Consider the following 23787-nt stretch of genomic DNA (forward strand, 5'->3'; position numbering starts at 1 on the left):
TCACATACAGTACTCAACAGTATGTGCCCCTCCCTACTATATACACATTTTATGTGCCTAGAAAAGGTCTTGGCCTTCCCTCTCTGCGCCCTTCTCTCTTCACTGGCAACTAAGTGCTGTTTCTTCTTGGGCCACCATCGTTGGTCCTCTATTGAATTTTTTTCTACAAATTCTGTGACTTTTACACTTCCAGCTTTAACTCTGTGCTTGTGATTCCCAACTCTGTATGTGAAAGGCAGTGCAGAATCGCCATTAAAAGCCCAACTTCAGACCTGGGTTCAAATTTCAACTCCTCCACTAGCTGTCTAATCTTAGTCCAGTTACTTAAACAAGCTTTTTATGGCTCAGTTTCCTCTTCTATAAAGTAGGAGTAATATGATAGTAGCATTTATGAGTGTTAGTGAATAGTAAGTAAGTTAATACAGATAGAGTCTTAGAACAGTGGCCAACACATTGTAAGTATTAGTTGATATTGTTATTATTGTTCCTCTCATTTTTTATCACCTAAAACCCCGTATTTCCAGTTGCTTTCTGTACATCTCTACAAGGTCAATGTCTAAAAATACCACATCACCTCCACCCCACCCCAGGTGCCTCTCGTTTTGCATTTGCTGTCTCCATTGGCAGTACCAATCACCTCATTGCAAAATCTCGTCATCCTAGGGTCCCTGTCTTTATAGAATCTGCTCAAGCACGTCATGCAAGAGGATATCAGGGTCTTGAGTCAATCTCCTAAACACTCCCTTTTCTGCCTTATTCCATTCTCACTGGCACTACTATAGTCTTCCAGGCCCTCATCATTTCCCCACTTAAATTCTTGCCTCACTGATCTCCACCATGGTTCCCCACTTCAGCCTTGATATGGTTTGGCTGTGTTCCCACCCAAAATCTCACCTTGAATTATAATCCCTATAATCCCTATGTGTCAAGGGTGGGAGCAGGTGGAGGTAATTGAATCATGGAGGTGGTTTCCCCCATGCTTTTCTCATGATAGTGAGTGAGTCTCACAAGATCTTATGGTTTTATAAGCGTCTGGCATCTCCCCTGCTTGCACTCACTCCATCCTGCTGCCCTGTGAAGAAGATGCCTGCTTTTCTTTTGTCTTCCACCATGATTGTAAGTTTCCTGAGGCCTCGCCAGCAATGCAGAACTGAGTCAATTAAACCTCTTGCCTTTGTAAATTACCGAGTCTCAGGTGTTTCTTCATAGCAGTGTGTGAACAGACTAATACAGCCCTGAAGCCAGAGTATCTTTCCAAAATACAGATTTGACCATTTCTTGCCAATGCTTTATATGTTGTAGGCATTCCTTATTCCCTGTGCCATCATTTCCTAAATTGTGTCTCAGCGCACCTTGTACTTGAATTTTGTTGATGTCCCATGAGATGAGGTTGCTAACCCATTTGGGGTACACTGTATTCCTTGTAGTTCAGGGTGATGCACTGTTTGAGAGTGCAGTGTTCCTACACTTAACCTGTCCTGGGGCCCTTTATCCCAGAATTCCTAATAATATCTTGCAGGAATTAATATTCCTTAGAATATTGTTTGTGAAAGGTTGACCCACAAGAAAAACTTTTTAGCATCACCTACAAGTCCCTTCACAGTATAATTGCTCTTGTCCCTATAACACTCTCCCCCACATCTTAAACTCTAGTTGTTCCAAAGTTCTACTGTTTTCACAGTTTTTCAGACCACTGTGCCTTTTCAAATTCTGCCGCCTATTTGAAGAGCCCTTTTTTGCTTTATTCTTGTAATTCAACTAGAAAAGTCTTGGTTTGCTGTCCTTTCTAGAAGACATCTTACCTTCCTAAGCAAATTTAGCCCTCTCCTCATCCAGTGCCCTCTGTGTCCACTTTCTGTGCCATTTCTTCATGGTTATGTGTGTGTCTCTGGGTCCTCTTTAATGTATTATTCTTTGTACACTGCTTGTCATATAATCCAATGAGTGTTTCCTGAATAAGTGGCATTAAGAAAAGGTGAAAGTAAATCTGGAAAATGCTAAAGAAATGTGCTCTGACATCAATACTCTAGTTCTTGTCTCTAACCTAAAAAATAAAATAAAGTCCTTTGCATAAAACTATATACTGTGACTCTGCCCCTAATGAAAAAGGGCAACATTCATTTTTTAAAAAGGATTAAATTCACAGCCATGAGGCAATGTAGAGTTTCAAGATGCAGCTCTATGCCAGAAAGTATGCTCAATGCCAGGGATACAGTGCTCAGCAAAACAACAAGGTCCCTGCCCTCAGGGAGTTTGCTAACCCTTGGAGAAGACACACTAACAAACATAAAATGCAACCCATACAAATGTGTCATGTAGGATTATCTGTGACAGTGACTCATTTAGTCAGGGAGGACAGGAAAGATTTTCCCAAGCAAGTGAGCTTGAGCACAATTCCTAAGAATGAAATAGTTAACCAGGAGGAGATGAAAGGACCATTTAAGTAGGAGAAACTGCAGAAACCAGGACCTCGAGCAAGACAAGGCTACAGAAGTGAGCAGAAGCTTGTAGGAAGTACTAAGGAGCTTAAAGTCTTTATCCCAAGAGCAATGGGAAGTCACTGAAAGGTTGGAGAGTGTGGGTAGGGAATTAATCAGATTTGCATTATAAGAAGATTCATCTGACTGCCTGTAGCAAACAGATTGGAGAGGGGGTAGTCTAGAAGCTGTTACTTGGTCTCTGGTGAACTAATCCAAAGACATTTAAGATGTACAATGAAAAGGGAAATAGTAAGGAGTACTCTTAGGTTTATGGCCTCAATGTTAGTATCATTCCCGGATGTGGGCTGTCCTGGAAGAGAAACAGATTTGGAGAGAAAGACCATGATGTCAGCATTGGACATGTCGAGATTGAGCTGCCTTTGAGACACCTGAGGGAGGAGACGTCAAGGAAGACATTAGCTATTTGGGTGTGGAGCTCAGAGGAGGGATATGGGGTCAAAATATTGATGTGATTATAAGCTTTCAACAATTGAAAACAGTACTATATCAGCAGCCACTGTTCTCAGGCCAAGGTGCTGTAACTGGAACACCTATGGAAAAGAGGGGAAGTAACCTTAAAAGAAAAGGAAAAAGCCAGAAAAAGACTTCAATAACTTTTACCATGGGAAAAAAATAGGAGTATTAAATATTACCAAGGAAAGAGCGTAAGAAATGTCATATTTATTGCACTTTATATTAAAATCAAACCAACCGAAGTGTGGCATCATCAGAAAAGCTGGATTCTAGCTCCATTTTCTAATGTTACCAGCTGAGTCTCCTCACATGACTCATTTGCCTCATCAGAAAAAGTGGGGTTATTGGATTTTTAAAAAACTAACAGCCTTTTCTCAATCTAGAACAAAAGTCCTACGCACATATCTGCATAGAGCCTGCTGGTGGCCTGCATCTGGTGTCTCCAGGCTCTAGAAACTCATAGCACACAGAATGCTGGACTTGGAAGAGTCCTGAGGTCATCTACTAGGGACTTTTCAAACATTTTTATAGTTTGTAAGAGAGACTTTTATATGCTTTAAAAATGTTTATAAAATATATTAATGTCTCAAATATATATTAGCACTGCAAAAGATAACACCAATCAAATAAAGCGTTGATGTCAGTCTGATTAAGAAGGGAAAGGAGGCCTGGGGCCCTACCTGGATGGCCTCATCTTTCAAGGCAGGACTAGTCATCAGTCCAGCCTCCCTGTTCACAGATGACAAAACAGAGGCCCAAGATCACTCAATAGATGTCAGCAGAGCCAGGATTTGGCCCTGAGGTCCCTACGCCTATGATCTCTCCACAACACCATGCAGAACTTAGCCAGACCAAGGAGGGAAAGAGTGGCTTCACCTTCGTCTTCTTGTGTCCCTTTTATATCTTGGTTGTACCAGCCAGCCTGTGGGTCCCTCCATGCAAACATTCTGTGAGACCAGCTTGTAGAGTCCAGCTAGAGTAACCGGGTGGGGCAACTCTGAGTCAGGTAGATGAAAATGTGATACATTATATATAGCAATGAAAATGCCAAGGCTGGGTGCAGTGGCTCACGCCTGTAATCCCAGCACTTTGGGAGGCCGAAGTGTGCAGATCACTTGAGGTCAGGAGTTTGAGACCAGCCTGGCCAACATGGGAAAACCCTATGAGATAACTCAGTTATTCAGGTGGGCCCAATGTAATCACAAGGTCTTTAAAAGGGGAAGGAGGTGGCAAAAGAAAAGAATCAGAGAAAAAGATGAGATGGCAAAAGTGGGATTAGAGAGATGCTATGTTGCCAGCTTTGAAGATGGAGGACAGACACTATGAACCATGAAATGCAGGCAAGAAGCTAGAAAAGCCAAGAAAACAAATTCTCCCCTAAAGCCTTCAAAAAGGAATTCAACCCTATTGACACTTTAATTTTAGCCCAGTGAAGCGTTTATTGAACTTCTGAACTACAGAACTATACCATAATAAATATTTGTTGTTTTAAGCCAAAAAAAAAAAAAAAAAAATGCTGGGCATGGTGGCATGTACCGATATTCCTAGCTACTCGGGAAGCTGAGGCATGCGAATCACTTGAACCCAGGAGGCAGAAGTTGCAGTGAACTGAGATCACGCCGTTGCACTCCAGCCTGGGTGACAAAGTGAGACTGTCTCAAAAAAAAAAAAAAAAGAAAAAGAAAAAAGCCAAAGAAAAACGGGGGGAAGGCTTAGAATAAGAATATGATTAACAGAGCCAAGAGTGAAAAAATGACAACTCTCAGAAAGCACTCCTGAACAGGGCCCTCAGTCAATTCTGGGTATGAATTAAAAGATAATTTCTATAATGTCCAACTTCCTAGATTCTCAATTATTGTAAAAAAAAAAAAAAGGATTTAGGAAAGAATATATAGTTTTCCCCCAACTATATTGATACAGATATACAAGTGTATATACATTCTCTCTGTCTGTCTCTGTCTCTCTCTCTCTCTCTCTCTCTGTCTCTCTCTCTGTTTCTGGTAACTTAGAATATTTTCCCCTGGATTTCTCTTAAGAATGGGATAGATAGAAGATAAATCTGATCTGACTGCCTACATTATGTAATTAAAATTTCTTGCTAATTTAGCCTGCTGAAATTAATTTCATTAAATTTACTCAATTTACTTGTTTGGATCAAGGCCATATATTCAGAAGGCACCTGTTCAAATCCAAGTATGTGCCCAAAAGGAATAGCATACAATTTTAGGAGCCTTTAGCGGAGAGAGATGCAAAGTAAAATAATTCACTTTATTTGTGGGGTAACAGTGAAAAGGAACAGTGAGAGAAAACAGTGTGGTGAATTCACCAACATCTGGTCTAGGTGTGTTATTTTAGAAGTTGTCCTAGATACTTTCAGAACAAGGTATGTTATGAATAAATGCATGCTGTCAAACACTCTCCCTCCTTCCTATAGATGTGCAGGATCCGGTAAGACCTTTTAGGAGTCAGTTGGAACAAAGCTTCAAATGAGGAGTTTCACAGCTGGATTCACAGAAAAAGGATGGGAAAGAGACAATTGTATCATGTTATTTATATATATATAAAATATATATTTATATAATATATATATTATATTATATAGGGTTTCACTATGTTGGCCAGGCTGGTCTCGAACGCCTGACCTTGTGATTCACCCGCTTTGGCCTCCCAAAGTGCTGGGATTACAGGTGTGAGTCACCGTGCCTGGCCTCATATTATTATATTATAGATTAACATTCTGATTTAGGGAAAATAACTTATTTTCTCCTAGTTCATGATATTCTGGTTCTATGTTCACATTTTTTTTAGAATATGTTATTGAAACATGTTTTTTTAATTTTGAAAAGTGTTTTAAATAAATTCAGGGGGTACATGTACATATTTTTAACAATACTAGTTAGTCCTGATCTTAACACACAAAAACAAAACAGCTAATAGATACCCCTTGTCCCATCCTTCCCCACACAAAACACTTAGTTTTTCATTATCAGTCATACTAGGGATGGTTGTGTTTTCTGTGGAAGATTTTATAACATACAGTGTAAATGATGCAGATATTCCTTGCTTATTTCATGAAGTGTCACAGCTAAAAATGCAAGAACTCTGTGTGTTGAACCCTAGCTGGAATCCTCCCTGTCACTTAGAATTTATGGTTCTACCTTCCATATGAATCTTATATGCTGTCAAAATCAACAAGAAATGTAAATGCACATGCCTTGAAGCACACTTCATGTTTCCTTCTACCAGTGGCTTCCAAGGGCTTCATGAGACAAAGTTAGTAATTATGCAGACAGATTTAGGTGTTAAATATTTTTCAAACAAACCCAGTTAATGGCATCGGTAATAAAGAGCAGGGAAACAAAGAGATTATAGTGTTTCATTCCAACCCGACATCCTCAGGAGAACAGAGAGCACAAGGCAAACTCTTAAGTGTTTATATACTCCCTGAGCTGTACAGAGAAAGTTCACAGGAAGCAGTTAAAGATGCAGCAACTAAACCCAGCATTTAACTGAGTTTCTTTGGAATCTTGCTGTTTTATGCAATTAAAAACCAGGTGGAAGGTATATCATTACTAGTCAATCTTGAGGTTTATAATAGGGTTTGATTTTTAAGGTAGCTCTTCTACTAGGTGTGCCTCAACAAAAATCTCACAAAGAAAACCTTCCTATAGGAACTGTACAGCTCAGCTGGTTAATCCCAGAGGTGCTGTCGCTGCTCACTGCCATGTAAGCACTTAGATTCCCTGCTGTACTGAGCCTCCCCAGGGGCCTTTAGGGATTGGGAGGAACCCAAGGAAAGACTCTCCACTACTTTTGAAATGGAGACAAAGAATTCTGAGGCATGAATGCAACAGACCACAGGTTGACACCTAGGACTAACTTGTGTATCAGCCAATGCTGTGCCATGCTCTGAAGAAGACGAGCCAGATAGGCTGCCAGATGCCACAATGGAGAAACTTCTGCCCTAAATTCATTTGCCAGCAACCTTGCCAGAGAGTCATTTTAGCCACTCCATCTCTGCTATCCTTCAACTCAGCTCCTGTGCCACCTCGTAAATGAAGCTGACCCCATATCCTGTAGTCAAAGACATTCTTCCCTCTTCTGGTTCCAGCTATACTGCTTACCGTCTACACTGCCCATAACACTTCTGCCTTGTGTCATGTGCAGTTATGTTCATGTCTGTCTCTCCCACTAGTTTGTATTTCCCGAAGGAAAAGGTCTAAGACTGTTGTGTTTTTGTATTTCTTATCCGAGATACTCATTAATGATTATAACAAAATGACACTTATTCTGCCCTCTTTTTTTTTTTTTTTTTTTTTTTGAGATGGAATCTCACTCTGTTGCCCAGCCTGGAGTGCAGTGGCATGATCTCGCTCACTGCAAGCTCTGCCTCCCAGGTTCACGCCATTCTCCTGCATCAGCCTCCCAAGTATCTGGGATTACAGGCGCCCGCCACCACACCTGGCTAATTTTTTTGTATTTTTGGTAGAGACGGGGTTTCACTGTGTTAGCCAGAATGGTCTCAATCTCCTACCTCATGATCCACCCACCTCAGCCTCCCAAAAATGCTGGGATTACAGGCGTGAGCCACCGCGCCTGGCCGAGCTCTTTTTTTGTTTTTTTTTTGTTTTTAACTTGAGACAGGGTCTTCCTTTGCCATCCAGGCTGGAGTGCAGTGGTACAGTCATTGTTCAGTGCACCCTGAAACTCCTGGGCACAAGCAATCCTCCCACCTCAGCTTCCTGAGAAGCTACAGGCACATGCCACCATGCCCAGCCAATTTTTTATTTTTTTTTTTAGTAGAGACAGGATCTTGCTATGTTGTCCAGGCTGGTCTTGAACACTGAGACTCAAGCAATCCTCCTGCCTTGGCCTCCCAAAGTGCTGGGATTACAAGTGTGAACCACCACACCTGAACTCTTGCATACTTATATGCAGGGCATGTTGCATTCAGCATATCATTTAATTCTTATAATTCTGTAGCATGATGGGTAAAGAGCATGGGCTTTGGAGCAAGACCACCTGTGTTTAAAGCCTTCCTCTTTCTGCCATCTGCCAAATATCCTTGGAACAGGCAGAATCTCAGTAGTTTTCCAACTTATAGCCTCAGCTTTATTCTACCCCCATAGAAGCCCCATAGATTTAATTAAATTAGACCCATTAGCTTAAGTAGCAAACTCATTCCTCTTTATCACTAAGTAATCCTAAGGCAGCCCCCATTAACTTGTGACTTAATGTATTCAGGTTTTTAGACACAGATAGTGATTTTGCTAATCATGTGGATAATATTAATTCTTTACTTTTTTTAGTGTTTGGTTATTTTCACAGTTCTTTCAGGTAAATTACCTTCACTGATCTTCAGACCATTCTTGTAAGGTGGGCGGGATAGCTGTCCTTTTCCCCACTTTACTGAGAAGTACAATGAAGAGAGAGAAGCAAAATGACTTGACATTTATCTCATAGCCAGACAGTGGCAGAGCTGCAACTTGAGCCAAGATGTAAATTCATCGACAGGCTTCCTGCCTCTATCTTGCTTTGTCCCTCAGCAACACACACATGTGTATGCACAGACTCACTAGCAGGCACCAAGAACCAGGTGTTGGGCGAGAGCCTCCATGGTTCAAGCTGTCTAGTAACCATAGCAATTGCCGCTGTCCTTGTGGCAAATGAGATCACCCAGTACACACTTGCTCCAAGATTTGAGTTACAAGAGATGAGGCATTTTCCTCAGAGAGCCATTAAGTTTGGAATTCCCTTTCCCTGATCTGACATAACCCTTGAGTATTCATCTTCTGGGTCCTTGCAAACCATATCAAGTCGAGTTAACCAGTCATGATTGGTAAGAAATCCTAACAGTCAGGAAGAAAGTGCTAAATGGACTTCTACGTGTGAGCAATTTGCAATTTTGTGGGTGGATTTATTTTTCCCTAGGTATCCTTTAGGATAGCTACCCAGACATACATTATTCTCATTCTTTAAAAATGCACTTATAGTTCACAGTCAGTCTGCATGATTTTGTTTCTGTGTTCTTACATCATGTCGCAAATGATGTGATGGAGAAACCTACAGGGAAGTTTTTGTTTCTTTTGCATAAACTATTTTGCAGTAATTGATCAGCCATAAAGAAAATATTATCTCCTGTGCACTCACAGCGAGTTCTCTGGTCACCAGAGACCAATAAGCTGTGTCCCTAGAACTATTATCACTTTGTTGAAGAAGCTGCTATGTGAACAAAGCCCAGCCTTCGTTAATTTCCCTTTTCGTATTTAAAAAACCTTGTCAGTATTTTCCCTTTGGGAATCTATAATTTGTCAATAGTGCGTATTATTTTAGTCCTAAGGAGATGTAGGGCAGTGTGTCCTTATTAAGATCTCTTATTCATCAATCTTCATGCCAAACAAAGTAAAATGCTTCACATTTTTACTATATTATAGTATATGTGTTTATTTTCATTTCATAGAAATATATTTTTTTTAGAAATGTAAACCACTTTTGAGACTAATTTGAATTCCACATCCTCCCCCTCATGCTACTCCATTTAACTGATGATGGAAGCCTGAGAAGTAAGGTGGTCAAACTAAGTCTGCATTCTACTGAGTGATGGAATTGGGATATACATTCTGAGTCTAGCGCTCTTTTCCATTGTACTCTGCATTGTGTATCTGTTTTCTCTCGATAACTGCTACGTAAGCTTGGGAAGCAGGGATGATCCTTATACGTGCCAATTAGAACTGCCTGGTAAATGGTTGTTAACTAATGTCAACCATTGTGTCATAGTTATAAGAGCTCACATGTTACGACACCTGCCTTTCATTATCTGTTCGTTTTTGTTTGGGTTTTTTTTGTTTGTTTGTTTGTTTGTTTTGGCACAATCTCAGCTCACCGCAACCTCCGCCTCTCAGGTTCAAGCGATTCTCCTGCCTCAGCCTCCCAAGTAGCTGGGATTACAGTCATAAGCCACCATGCCCTGCTAATTTTGTACTTTTAGTAGAAACAGGATTTCTCCATGTTGGTCAGGCTGGTCTTGAATTCCTGACCTCAGGTGATCCGCCCACCTCAGCCTCCCAAAGTGCTGGAATTACAGGCATGAGCCACCCTACCTGGCCCATTATCTGTTCTTTTGTATTCAGCCTCTTGTGTAGATGTAGAAAAAGTTGAAGGATAACCAGTCATATACGATAGAAAGGAATCTGATTAAGCTTGCCTGCCATTGTTTCTTAACATCCACATTGAAATTGAAAAATGTTTTAAGGAAAAATCTCACGGACCTAAGATTATTTACGAATGGCTTCAGTGATCTCATATGTATAGTGACTAGATTCCTATGACATATTATTTTTCATTTTTTTAAAAATTGTGTATTATTGGCCAGGCATGGTGGCTCACACCTGTGATCCCAGTACTTTGGGAGGCTAAGGCAGGTGGATCACAAGGTCAGGAGTTCAAGACCAACCTGGCCAATATGGCAAAACCCTGTCTCTACTAAAAATAGAAAAATTAGCCAGGCATGGTGGTGGGCGCCTGTAGTCCCAGCTACTCGGGAGGCTGAGGCAGGAGAATAGCTTGAACTCGGTAGGTGGAGGTTGCAGTGAGCCAAGATCACACCACTGCACTCCAGCCTGGGTGACAGAGCAAGCTTCAATCTCAAAAAAAAAAAAAAAAAAAAAAACAAGTGTATTATTTCCAGCCATGGGAAATGAAAGGACAGTAGAGTTCGTGTTCAGAATGAAAGCGTAAACATCACAAGTCAGTCTGACCTCAGCTGTCAGTTTATTCATTGTGAATTTTTGTGCCATGGAAGAAATTGGCTCAGGAATTGTTTGCCCTGCTATTAGTTTGTATGCACAGTAACATTCTAAATACTCACTATAACTGTATTATAGTTTGTTTCAGTGTTGGAAGGTGTGTTGTCTAAGCTGTCAAGGTATGATGAAGGCACTTTCTTTTCATCCATTCTGTCATTCACTGTAAGTATTTGAATGAGTTCTCTTCTGTGGTCTTTTAACTGTTGTCGTAGTGCTTATATGGCAGTTAAAAAATAATTCTCATAATTATCTCTTTCTTTCCCACTTAAGGTGAAAGCAGCTGCAAAGTATGTTGATGTTCCAGTAAGTATTTTTGTATCTGCTTTTTAAAACTATATGTACTTCTTAAAAAAAGAAATTACAGTTCATCATGGGTTTATTTCATATATTTAAATCAGTGCCATTCCCTTAGGGAGTAGTTTATTTTCCTTAAGCAAGCGCTAACCTTCATAACAAGGCGTGGCAAGGTTATTTCATTGACGTTTTCTGTTGTAACTCAGAAACTCTTAAGGAGGCCAATTCATCATAAGAACATATCACCTGAGTTGCAAAGGGAAGTTTTAGCACTCTAGGATGGGGTAGAAAATGCCTCACACTATGTATAGAAAAACTGCTCGCTTTTCCTCCCCTTTACATGAAAGCTCTGACAGGTTTCTTATAGAAGGTAAAATAATGATGAAGATGAACAGGTTAAAGAATTAGTGTTATATAAATATATAAAGAAAAAGTGTTATATAAATCAATAGTCACTTATTTTAACATTTGGTTTTTCATAGAATTCTTGGGAAATAACTCATAAGTTGTTCCAAAATTAAGATTCCATGAGCAGAAATCATGAAACTGACTTAGCTACAATGAGAATATTCACATGGTAAACATAACCAACAAGTTGTGCAGCATTTTTAAGCTGATCATCGTTCCGAATTAGTTTTTAATTTAAATTCTATTATCACATATATGATCAAGGCCTAAGGTGTTCTGTTTAATCATTTATTTTGGCACATATGTCAATTTTCAAAGAATTAGAATTAGAGCACAATGAAAAATAAATTACGATTTAAGACTAGATGGAATACAAATTCGCTCTTTGTATTTGAAGAACATTATACCTCTACATTGCCATTAGAAATGGTAGCAGTTTTGAGTACTGGCAAGCTTTATATATCAGTTGTAGATAGCTCTTATTTTTAGGTTACACAACCACATTTTGTCTCCAGTTCTATTGCTGCTGTAGTTATAAATGAGTATTTTAAATGAGAAGGCCCTGGACTTTTCTACCTTTGCATGAGGTTTCTTTGGAACCAGACTTTTTATTTTACAAATGTTTCCCAAAGAAGTCTTCACACCCTCCTCTTCTTGTACCTGGAATCAAGGAATCAGTGCTGGACCATAAGTAGAAAAAAATCACATGTGTAGAGCCCCACAAAGCAGCAGCATGAAAGGGAGAATTAGGGGGAGATTTTATATCTGATATCTTAAAAAGTAAGAAACAAATAATCTTGTATATATCACATTGGACTTCCTAACACACATGTTACAATATAGTCTTTGGTTGATTTTGAATTACAAATGGACTGTGTCATCAAAATTATTCATATTCTTAGAGATTTTGAGGTTTTTAATTGGCCCTCTACTAGTTTATTCTCTCCATAGAATTTCAGAGTTGAAGGAGACAGAAAATGGTTCATTTACTTCCCTTCTCAGTGCAAGTAACCCCTCCTCTAATATCCCTTACAAAGATTCACTTGGGCACTGTTTAGTTTTTTCAGTGCTTACAGGATGACCATATGACAGCCTACTCTTAAGTATTGTGAGTTGAAATTGTCTTAGTGCATTTTACCCATTAATCCTCATTCTAATCTCTCTTCTGCATGATAGTTCTTTGCATATTTAATGACAATTTTCATGCCTCCTCTTCCCAGAAGGTGTGGTGGCTATTCATAGGCATCTGTTGCCTGAGGAATCCTTATTTTCTAGATTAAACATTCTCAATTTATTCACTAAACCCACTACTTAAATATTTATTTAGCACATACTAAGTGCTAGATCCTGGGCATACATGATGAGATATACATTTCTTGCCCTCAAATGGTTTACAATCTTAAAGACAAAAGAGATAGGGAACCAGATATATTATTATGCACACTTCTGTGGCAATCATGTCCAGACTCTTCACCATGGCAATTACTACCCTAGAGGAATTCTAGCTTATCAGTGTCACCATTTAATCAAATTGCACCCTGGAGCAGAACGTACTATACCATAGATGTGGTTTGACCATGGCAGATTACAAAGTGATGAATTCCTTCCTCAGTTATGGACATTACACTTCTATTGTTAATGCCTGTGAATATTAGCTTTAAAAGCTATGAGGTCTTGTTGGCCGTTGCTCTTTTTTATACTCAAACTCTGGCAAGTATGCCTTTCTGAAGCTGTCTCTTAAGAGAGTCTCATGAGAAAAAGAGCGCTGGCTCACCTTTCACAAAAATTAACTGAAAACAGACCTAGACACACATACAATGCAGAACTGTACAACTTCAAGAAGAAAATATAAGATAAATTACATATGGTCTTGGATTTGGTGATGAGTTTTTAGATACAACACCACGTAATCCACGAAAGGAAAAAAATTGATAAATTGGACTTAAAATTGATAAGTGTACTCTTATTCACTATTAAGAGAATGAAAATGTAAGCCACAAATGGGAAGAAATATTTGCAAAACACATATCTGATAAAGGACTTGTATCCAAAGTGTTGTAAGAAGTCTTAATACTCAAGAATATGAAAACAAACAACCAAACTTTTTAAACAGGCAAAAGATACAAACAGGATATTCAGATACCAAGTAAGCTTATGAAAAAATGCTCAATATCATTTGCCATTAGGAACATGCAGATTAAAAGAAGATACCACTATGTACTTGTTAGAATGGCCAAAATCCAAAAGCAAACTGACAACAGCAAAATGTTGACAAGGATAAGAGAGCAACAGGAACTCTCGTTCATTGCTGGTAGGAATGCTACAGTTACTTTGGAAAACTGTTTGCCAATTTCTTTTAAAGCTAAATATAGTCTTACATGTAACCCACCAGTCACAGTTCTCAGCACTTGTCCAAATGATTTGAAATATATATCCACCCCAAGACTTGTGCACAAATGTTCATAGCAACTTTATTTATAATCACCCAAACTGGAATCAACCAAAATTGTCCTATAATAGGTGAATGGATAAATAACCATTGGTTCGTCCGCACAATGTAATTCTATTCAGCAAAAATAAAAGAGCTCTCATCTCACATGAAGACATGGATGAATCTTAAATGCATATTGCCAAAAGAAGCCAAATTGAAAAGGCTGCATACTGTATGATTCCATTTATATCACATTCTACAAAAGGCAAAACTATAAAGACTATAAACAGATTAGTGGATGCCATGAGTTCAAGGTCAGGGAGGGCTGAATTGTTCAAATACAGGGGATTTTTTCGAACACAGCAACTATTCCGTATGATATTGTAATGGTAGGTACATGACACTGTGCATTTGTCAAAACCAAACTTTATAGCAAAAAGAGTGAACCTAAGTATATTCAATTATTTAAAGGTCAACTAAGTGATCATAGAATCCCAGGATGGAATGGAAACTATAATAAAATAATTCTATTGTGAACGTATGAGATAAACTCACTGAAAGAGGAGCGGGGAAAGTGCTGATCTGAGTAACTTTGGAAATTAGTGGAGTCTGTAAGAATAGGGAAAATGGAACTTATAAATAAGCATTGTACTCTGGTTGATAAGGTTTTTCTCCACAGTTTAACAGTTTTGAAGCCACTATATGTGTGTATTGGAATTGAACAATTAAGTAAATGGATGGCGGTTGGTAGGAGCCAGGTTTCTTACTGTTGGAGTAAGGTTAGAGGCAAGCAAAGGAAGGGGACTAGAATGATCCTGTAATGGAGTAGAGTTGGAAATACCAGTGTGAATTTGTCTTTAGCTTAGTACAGATAGAGCTGGTTACATTTAACAGTATTTTTAGATGTATGTATATGCACGTGTTAATGTGCTCACATACATTTTCTTGCTCTGTTAGCTCAGAGAGCCTAGAAACAGTGATGCCCCAGTAGCAACAAGCCCACATAGCACTCAAATCTTGTTCTCTAATCTTTAAAGAAATGAACCAGGGCTCCTTGAAGAAATGGCTGATGCTGGAAAATATACAAGATGAACATGGACCATCTTGTAGCGACAGAAAGGAGATGTTCACAAAAAACACAAAACTGGAAACTCTGTGTTTCAAAGAGACACAACAGATGATGGAAAGAGCTCCCAGTGGCCTAAGCTAGAATAATTTGAGCAAGCAAATATGTAAAGTAATGTTGGATTATAATCCAAAGCGTAAAATAAATATCCATTGGTCCATACTGATACAAGTAAATATTGAAGTACATAATGGGGAGAAAAGACAGCTCTCCCATGCAGAAGAACTCCAAATAATTAATATAGATACTTCCCTCTCAAGGAGGTGGATCATATATCCCCACTCCTTAAGTGGGGGATGTACATAGTCACTTCCTTCCGAAGTGTACAATATGCAAAGGAAGATGGGGAGAATAAATTTCCAATGGAGAAAGTTGAGAAATATTACCCCAGCCAGTTGATCAAAGGTCAACCTCTGCAGTGATAAATCATACTGATAATATCAGCCCTTGATAGGATGTGATCAAAATGGCACTTTACCTCTATGATCTTCCTCTTGTAGCTACAGTCTAATCATGAAAGAAAATCAGACACATCTCAATAGGTGATACACTACAAAATATCTGAGAATACTCCTCAGAATTTTCAAGGTCATCAAAAAGAAGGAAAGTAGGGGAAAGTGACACAACCAAGAGGAGTCCGAGGAGACCTAAATTTCTAAATGTAACGTGGTATCCTGAATAACATCACGGAAGAGAAAAAGGATATCGGGTAAAAATGAAGGGAAACTGAATAAAGCTCACACTTCAGTTAATATTGTGTCAATATATGTTCATTAATTGTAGCAAACGTACCATACTAATGTAAGATGATAATAACAGGGGAAATTGGGTATGAGTTATATGGAAACTCTTTAATATTTCCACAGTATTTCTGTAAATCTGAAATTTTTCTAAAATAAAATGTTTATTAAAAGAAAAGAGCACTGACCAAGGACTTAATAATAGCTTACCGTTAATTGTATGTGGCTATGTGCCCTTGAAACTGTGTGACCTTGGGCATTACTCAAGTGGCCCCAGTCTAGTCATCTATAAAATGAGTGAATAAGCTACCTAACTGCATTAGTTCTTTTGACTTTAATATTCTGTCACCTTGTGAGTTCTTGTCCAGTTCTCTCTATGAGACAAGAGAGCCCAAAAATTCCCCCTGGAAGATGATGAGAAGATAAAAAGCTGGAAAACGTTTTCTGGATAAGAAGGCAATACCTTCTTATACTATCACTTACCAGATTTTTTTTTTTTTTTTCACAGCCTCACTCTGTCCCCCAGGCTGGAGTGCAATGGCCTGATCTTGGCTTACTGCAGCCTCCACCTCCCGGGTTCAAGTGATTCTTGTGCCTCAGCATCCAAGTAGCTGGGAAAACAGGCGTGTGCCACCACGCCTGACTACTTCTTTGAATTTTTTAGTAGTGATGGGATTTTACCCATCAAGTGTTGGGCAGGCTGGTCTGAAACTCCTGACTTCAGGTGATCTGCCTGCCTTGGCATCCCAAAGTCCTGGGATTATAGGCATGAGCCACCGTGGCTGGCTGGAATGTTTTTAAAGCAATAAATAAATTGATTCTATAAGGTGAAAATTACAAATGAAGTTAAGTGACATTCGTATGCAGAAAAGGAGGAATTCATGTTTCTAGAACATACTTATTTGTCAGGTATTCCTTATAATTATAGCACAGTTGAAGATGTATGAGTTAACAGAAAATGACCCAAATCAAATCATTTAAATATAATAAACATGTTCTTTTGTATCTTTGTAATGTATACTTCTCATGATACTTTAAGAATGAAAAAAAATTATGCATAGGAGAAAAATGCTTCAGTGTGGTCCTGAACAGAAATAAATTCCAGGCACATGCCTCTCGGCAAAGAAGTTGGTATGATTCTCCTTGATATCTTTCTGATCTAAGTGATGAGCTGTGTCCTTCAGTATAGTTTTATAGATTGCTCTTGGCTAGACAACCCTATCTTGGGGAGAAGTTCTGTGGCAGTTATACAGCTTATGGCCCTATCATAGAACCTTGGAATGTTCATGCTAGCAAAGACATCAGACATTTGAAAAAAAAAAGAGAGAGAAAAAAAAGAAAAGAGAAAGAAAAGAAAGAAGGAGAGAGGAAAGAAAAGAGAAAAGGAAGAGAGAGAGGGAGGGAGAAAGGAAGGAAGGAAAAGAAAGAAGGAGAAAGAAAGAAAGAAAAAGAAAAAGAAAGAAAAAGAAAGGAAAGAAAGAGGGAGAAAGGGAAGGAAGAAAGGGAAGGAAGGCAAGGAAGGGAAGAGCAAGACCTGGATGAGGTGAGTCTGTCCTATTCAACAGTAACTTAGAAGGGAACTCAGATCTGACAGAAATTAGATGCCGGACAAGGATGAAAATGTTCACATTATCTTTACAGATAGAAATACTAAGCCAAAACCAAAAATTCTGCAGGTTTAAATTATTTTACTAACCCCCTCCCACCGAAAAAAAAAAAGTTTTGCTCACCTATAAGATAAGTAAGATACCTACAACTTATAGGTAAGAGGTAGCTGATAGTAAAGGTATGTTAAAAAGTTGTATAAAAGATCAGGTTTGACAATAATATGGAGTAGTTACTTTTTGAAAAAATCAGGTATATAGATCTATGGAGGTTGTGTGACAGAGGGGTTACTAACAGACTGAGGAACCAAACTGCTAGCAGTTGAATTCTTGCTCCATCAGTTCATCTGTGGTCAGTGTGACCTTAGGCACCAGTTTCTTCATCTGTAAAATGGAGATGTACTTACACCTCTTATAGGCTTACTGTGAATATGTTAAACACTTTTCACAGTTCCTAGAATGGAATTAGTGCGCAACAAATGCTAGCTATTATCATACATTATTATTATTATTGATTACAATAAAATCTAGTATCTACATTCTAGGAAATAATCATTTCACTTATACTGTATTGATCGCATCTGTATGATTGTGAACAAGTCACATCTGTATTCTTTTAAGACAACATTTTCTTTTTACTTTAGTTAGAGAGCAGCCAGGCTACTTAAGGGGATCTGGAAATAATGACTTATGAAGGAAAAAAAAGAAAAAAGAAATCTGACTGTTCCTAGAAAGAGGGAAAAAAATCTAAGAGATAAGATAGCCCTGATCAATATGTAAAGGGCTCCTGTTTGGAAAAAGGAACAGCCTAAGCCTGTATCAGTCAAGAAGATAGGACTAGGAACAATGACTACAAACGAGTGGGAGCAGAACTGAAATCAGTGTAAGACAAAACTTAAAAAAAAAATAGTTATGTACAAAGGTGACATAGTAAAAGCTGCACCACTATTCACCAGGTGTGGTACTGAATATTTCTGCATTATGTGGGAAATAGGACAAGATGACAATAAAGGTTCTTTCCAACTCTGATTCTGGAATTTTATTCTATTGTCATACCAGTTACAGGACATTTTGGGGTATAACGATGTGTGTTGATGTGAAAAATCCTATTTAAAATGCTCTTTTTAACATTATCACACACGCTGCATACCAACTCTATGCTAGACACTAAGGTGAAACAGCTGAAGAGACTTGGAGGATACGATAAAGATTACTGTGGCCAAGAAAAGACCAAAACAATGAGGAAGGAAGGAGAAACTGTCTCTCTTCGTTGGCTTAATCATACTGGTGCCTGATCTTGGCAGTCTGTCCTAAGATGAAGGAGTTGGCTAATCTTTCTCTTATCTTCATTAGGAATTCTCTCAAATATTCTCTCATCTTTATGATAATTGGCAAAATTTCTCATTTCAAAATCCCCAAAAGGTGGTTCTTACCCACCTCTGAACTGCACAGACTTGATATGGGGTCGAGGATCTGAGTTCATTTTCCACCTTGCTCCTATCTAGCTGTTTGATCTGTGGGCTTCCATTTTCCCACCCATGCAGTGAGGATAATAGTATTTAAAAGTATTGCCATTATTTTAATGGCAAAAAACACAATCACTTTTGTACCAACCTATAATCCCTGTGCTGCCTCCCTCAGTAGGTTCTTATGAGAATTCAGAATTCAATGAGCACATTAACATGAATATGCTTTGTAAATGTAAAGCACTATTGCAATACATTGTTCTCGTTTCTACCTGGAATGGTGCTTCTGGCTCCCATGCATTACTCCCTAGTTCCCGCTCGCTAATTAAGAACATGACCAGTTACCGAAAGAAAAACTAGTTGCCTTCCACAGAGTGAACAATATTAGCTTTTTATTTTTTCATTTATGTTCCTTTTTAGAATAGTACACACTTTGCGTATATCACTGGTGGCTTTTAGGGTATAATCAGTCAGTTCAGTGACATTAGTGTTTTCCCTCTTCCTTCTTTTGCTTCCTTGCTTCTGATATTGTTTACTGCTTAAATAACACCACCTGAATACGCGGAGCTTTACATCAGCATGAGAGCCAGACAGAACTCGGGGAGTGGAGCTGTTGCCCACTGGGGCATATTCACCTGGAGAGAGGGATGCACACCAGGACCAGATTAAGAGCCTCACTTGCCTAGGAGTGGAGGAGGTCATGTGTTGTGCTTTCCAGATGAATGTTTTGCTTCTTTATTCCTTTGGGTTTTATCTGTCTGGCTTTTCTCTCTTTTCTCTCTTACGTAAGATAAATCCATGAGCTGCCTCCGGACACTGACATTCTAGCACCCTGAGGCGTCACTTAAGCCAAAATCTGAATGGTTCCAAATTGAGCTGAGTAAATCCATCCCAGTCCATCTAAACTTTAAAAGCTAACAATGAAATAATGCAGCATTTTAATTTTACTTCTTCAAGTCATCATGTAGTATTTTCTAATTGACACACCTGAAGATAGATGAGGGAAAGGCTAGTGAACTGAGAGATTTAGAACCTTCATCGTCATTCAACTGAGAGATTTAGAAACTTCATCGTCATTTACTTCTTCAAGTCATCATGTAGTATTTTCTAATTGACACACCTGAAGACAGATGAGGGAAAGGCTAGTGAACTGAGAGATTTAGAACCTTCATCATCATTATGATTGCTACTCATGAATATAATAGTATAAAGCTCATAGGTAGTGTACACATTAGCACATTCTGCGCTTGGTGCTACCGTATTAGCAGCTATTCCTCTAAACTCTGGGATGTTAGTCATCTGACCATAGATCAGAAATAGCAAGATACTTGTCCCAAATGGGGAAGGCATTGTAAACCCATAGATCTCAATTGAAAATTAACCTGCCTCCTTGAGTAGTTCAGGCTAATATCTTAAACTATCATCCAATATTTATTTTAATATTTAAAAGAAACTTCACTTTGAAAGGATTTTCCCCAGTGATACAATAAAATGTAACATTAGTATGCTACATAACTGTTTCTAGACCTATAAATGTATAAATTATGTAACTACTTAGAAGAAATAGTGTGAAACATTCATGTGACTGTTAAGAATAAAAGTAATATGACTACCTAAGTTTTAGTAGCATTAATTATAATAGATTCTGATATCAGATACTTTCATAGCATTAAGGTAGGATTGTGCCTTTTACCAACTATACTCAAGTAACAGAAGACCCTGATCCAGGGCAAGAACTCTGCAATAATGGGACAGCTCCTTAGAACTGTGGGATTGAATGAAATATACGTACTTAAAACACACGTTATATGCTCTAAATCTAAAAACTGTTTTCAAAAGGATGTAGGTGTCATTATTTTTAATTTAGAATTTTCTACTCCCAATTTGGAGTCAAAAGTACCTAAATGTAAAATAATGTTAATAGAATTTTGAATACTGCTAAATTTAACAAATGTTGACTGGCTGCTTCATTCTTTAAATAATAGTTTGGAATTTTTCTAAATAACAATGAGTTCTTTTCATTGCTGGTTTTTAAAAATCTATTTTTAAAATGCATATATTTGTGACTTGTTCATTGTTTAAATGTCTTCCTCTCTGCCCCTTTTAAAATTATTTTTAGAGACAGGGTTTTACTTTGTCACCCAGGCTAGAGGGCAGTAGTGGGATCATAGTTCACTGCAGCCTCCCACCTCAGACACCCAAGCAGCTGGGACTACAGAATGCAACACCATGCCTGGCTAATCTTTTACTTTTTTATACAGGCAGGGTCTTGCTATGTTGCCCAGGATGGTCTCAAACCCCTGGCCTCAGGCAATCCTCCACCTCAGCCTCCCAAAGCACTGGTAATATAGACATAAGCCACTGCATCCAGCTCCCTCTTTATCAACTGTTTCTCTTCCCATCATATTTATTAAATATATAAGTTGGCATAAATGTAATTAGAAGGCTCTGTAATCTCTATGTATTTCCTTTTGGTTTTCTGTGGGAATACAGTATAATAAATCTACTTTGTAAAAACTTGGCAAACTATGGTTTTTTACAACATAATTATGAATATATGAAAAAACCTTTTTTAAGTATGTGAGAATATATAACTTACTTAAACTACTTCAAATGCTTTTGAAAAGTTTCAGAACATTTTTATTCAAATACGAAAATACAGAAATTGATAGATAAATGCCAGAGCATTAAAAGATATATTAAATAGTGAAAGAAAAATATTGTTTTTAACAATACCTGAGATAAATTATGTGTTTGTAGAACTATGTTCTATAATCAATTATAATTTTTTACTGACTCTTAAATGCCACAGTTGAGGTATAAATTGCTCCTACTACAATTTCAAATTTCAAAGACATGTTATTTATTGTCTTGTATCTTACATGATCCTTTTTTCTCAAATGGTAATGAATGGCCAGACACAGGTATTTCATTTACAAAGCATGCAGATAATCATAACTCAGGATATTACACTTCCACTCTTGATTGTTTCTTCAAGGCATGATTTTCTAGGTTATGAGAAGTGCACTTTTAAATTAAGTCAATTACACTGTAGCTTCTAGTTAAGCTTTGAGATTGGAATAGCATATTTAAAAATTTGTCTCCTTGTTAAATAGGCACCATGACAGTGTTTGTGTAGTGTATTGTTAACCTCCAGTGGAAGGTTAAGCAGCTTCTTCTGTATCTAAATCTGTTGCCGTGAAAAATGACTGCAGTGTTGCACCCACCTACCCATGAATAGGGAAAGCGAAGACTTGCACCTGTGGGATTAGGTGTAGCAGCAGGAAGCAAGAGCGTTTGCAGCATATAATTAACAAGGAATTCTTTTCTCTTCTTTTTAAACAGCATGTTCATCTTGCTAGGTTAACTAGTGATTAATGCTTGAAAAAAAATGCTGGAGTCTGCACCCTTTCTTAAACTCATTCACTCACTGATGTATTCGGTTACTTATACAGTGTCAGAGGAACTCACCTTAAAATACTTCATTTCCTCCCATAGTTCTTGATCCCTTTGTGCTCATGAGGGATTTTTTTAGATTTTTGTGTTCTTTTACTATAACTGTGCTAGACAAATTCTATTATTTTCTGAATGAGATTAAAAGTAATTTAGGAACTGCTACTTTGACTTAGAGATTACTGTCTTAATAAACAAGATGGAAGAGTTAGTGTGTAGTGAACTAAGGCATTTAATACGTAGAGTACTGACTATATGGTTTTTGTTATTTTTCTCATATTAAGAAAACTATGATTACCAATTTAGAAGATATTTCTAAATATGGCTCTCTAGAATACAATATTCTTAATAAAAGGTAATCCAAATCCACAGCTGTTGAAGTCTAACAGGCCACTCTTTTGATATAATTGGGTAGTCATGCATTTGTATCAGAATGTGTAGTTATAGTTTGTCTTTACAGTGCACGCATATGTATTGTTTTCATTTACACACCAAAAAAAAAAAACCCACAAAAATGTACTATCATACTTAGTTGTTGTTATTCTCACTAAACTTCATTTTCTTTTAAGATAACACTTAATGGAATTAGATGCAGTGACTTGCAGTGTGTAAATTTTACCACCATAATAAAACAGAGTCTTAGCACATGGGAGCATTGAACCAGCGATAATGTGTTCTATCCAAACACATTTGTACTGTATGTAGAAACTGTTTAAAAGGAAAATTACATCTTTTTCAGCAATTTATCAGAGATAATTACCCTTCATACACCAAATGAAGGATAAAGTGTTTTAAAGAACTATAATTCTAATTGGTAAATGTCACCAGCTGTTGCAGTTACTCTTACTTATGTATATTCTTTTAATGATTATACACTCATGCCACAAGCTACATGAAAATATATTCACTAGGTGTGAAATTCCCATATGTCACAGTTTCAAGAATAAGTAAACAGCTCAATGATAAAGAAGGAAATAATTCCAATGAAGAATGTAAGAATCCTGGGTTTGCTTTTTAGGCAAGTGGATCTTAATTTGCCAAAAGGGAAGAAAATGCAATTTTAAAAAGAAAAGGAAACACTTAATTTTTTACAACAAACTCATATCCTCAACCAGAGATTTTTCTTTCCTTATAAAGTTGTAGAACTGTCTCAACTTAGAAATTTCAGTATTATAGCCCTTGGCTCTGCCAATAGGGAAAAGCATTTCATTTTCTTTCAGGCTTAAACTGTAAACCGTTTGTTAGTTTTAGATGGTGGAAGATAAACTCTTCCTGGACAGTGTTTCATGATAGTCTAATCTCATAAGTGATCAGGGAAACAGAAAAGAAATTACCCTAGTGTCTATGGTGAATGTTTAAAGTCATTATTATTCAGTCTCCCTGGCTATAACTTAGTTTCCACTGAGACTGATAGGTCTAGTGACTGACTGAACTGAATGTCTAAGCAGTGGCCTTTAAAAGATGGAAACACAAATGGGGTTGGGATGGGGAGAAATAGTAGTAAAG

General features: G+C 37.9%; 1 protein-coding gene across 9 annotated transcripts in view; it reads left to right on the plus strand.

The window, feature by feature from the left end:
- The window catches only part of CADPS2 (Ca++-dependent secretion activator 2), a 563764-nt gene that overhangs the window by 509797 nt on the left and 30180 nt on the right, over positions 1-23787 (plus strand). For all 9 annotated transcript variants that reach the window (XM_011995959.1, XM_011995960.1, XM_011995964.1 and 6 more), the window contains 2 exons: positions 10838-10921; positions 11030-11062. In XM_011995959.1, the coding sequence (XP_011851349.1) occupies positions 10838-10921; positions 11030-11062 (117 nt within the window). The remainder of the gene's footprint in view (positions 1-10837; positions 10922-11029; positions 11063-23787) is intronic.

The sequence above is a fragment of the Mandrillus leucophaeus genome, unplaced genomic scaffold (assembly GCF_000951045.1).
Source record: "Mandrillus leucophaeus isolate KB7577 unplaced genomic scaffold, Mleu.le_1.0 Scaffold5, whole genome shotgun sequence".
NCBI classification, from domain to species: domain Eukaryota; kingdom Metazoa; phylum Chordata; class Mammalia; order Primates; family Cercopithecidae; genus Mandrillus; species Mandrillus leucophaeus.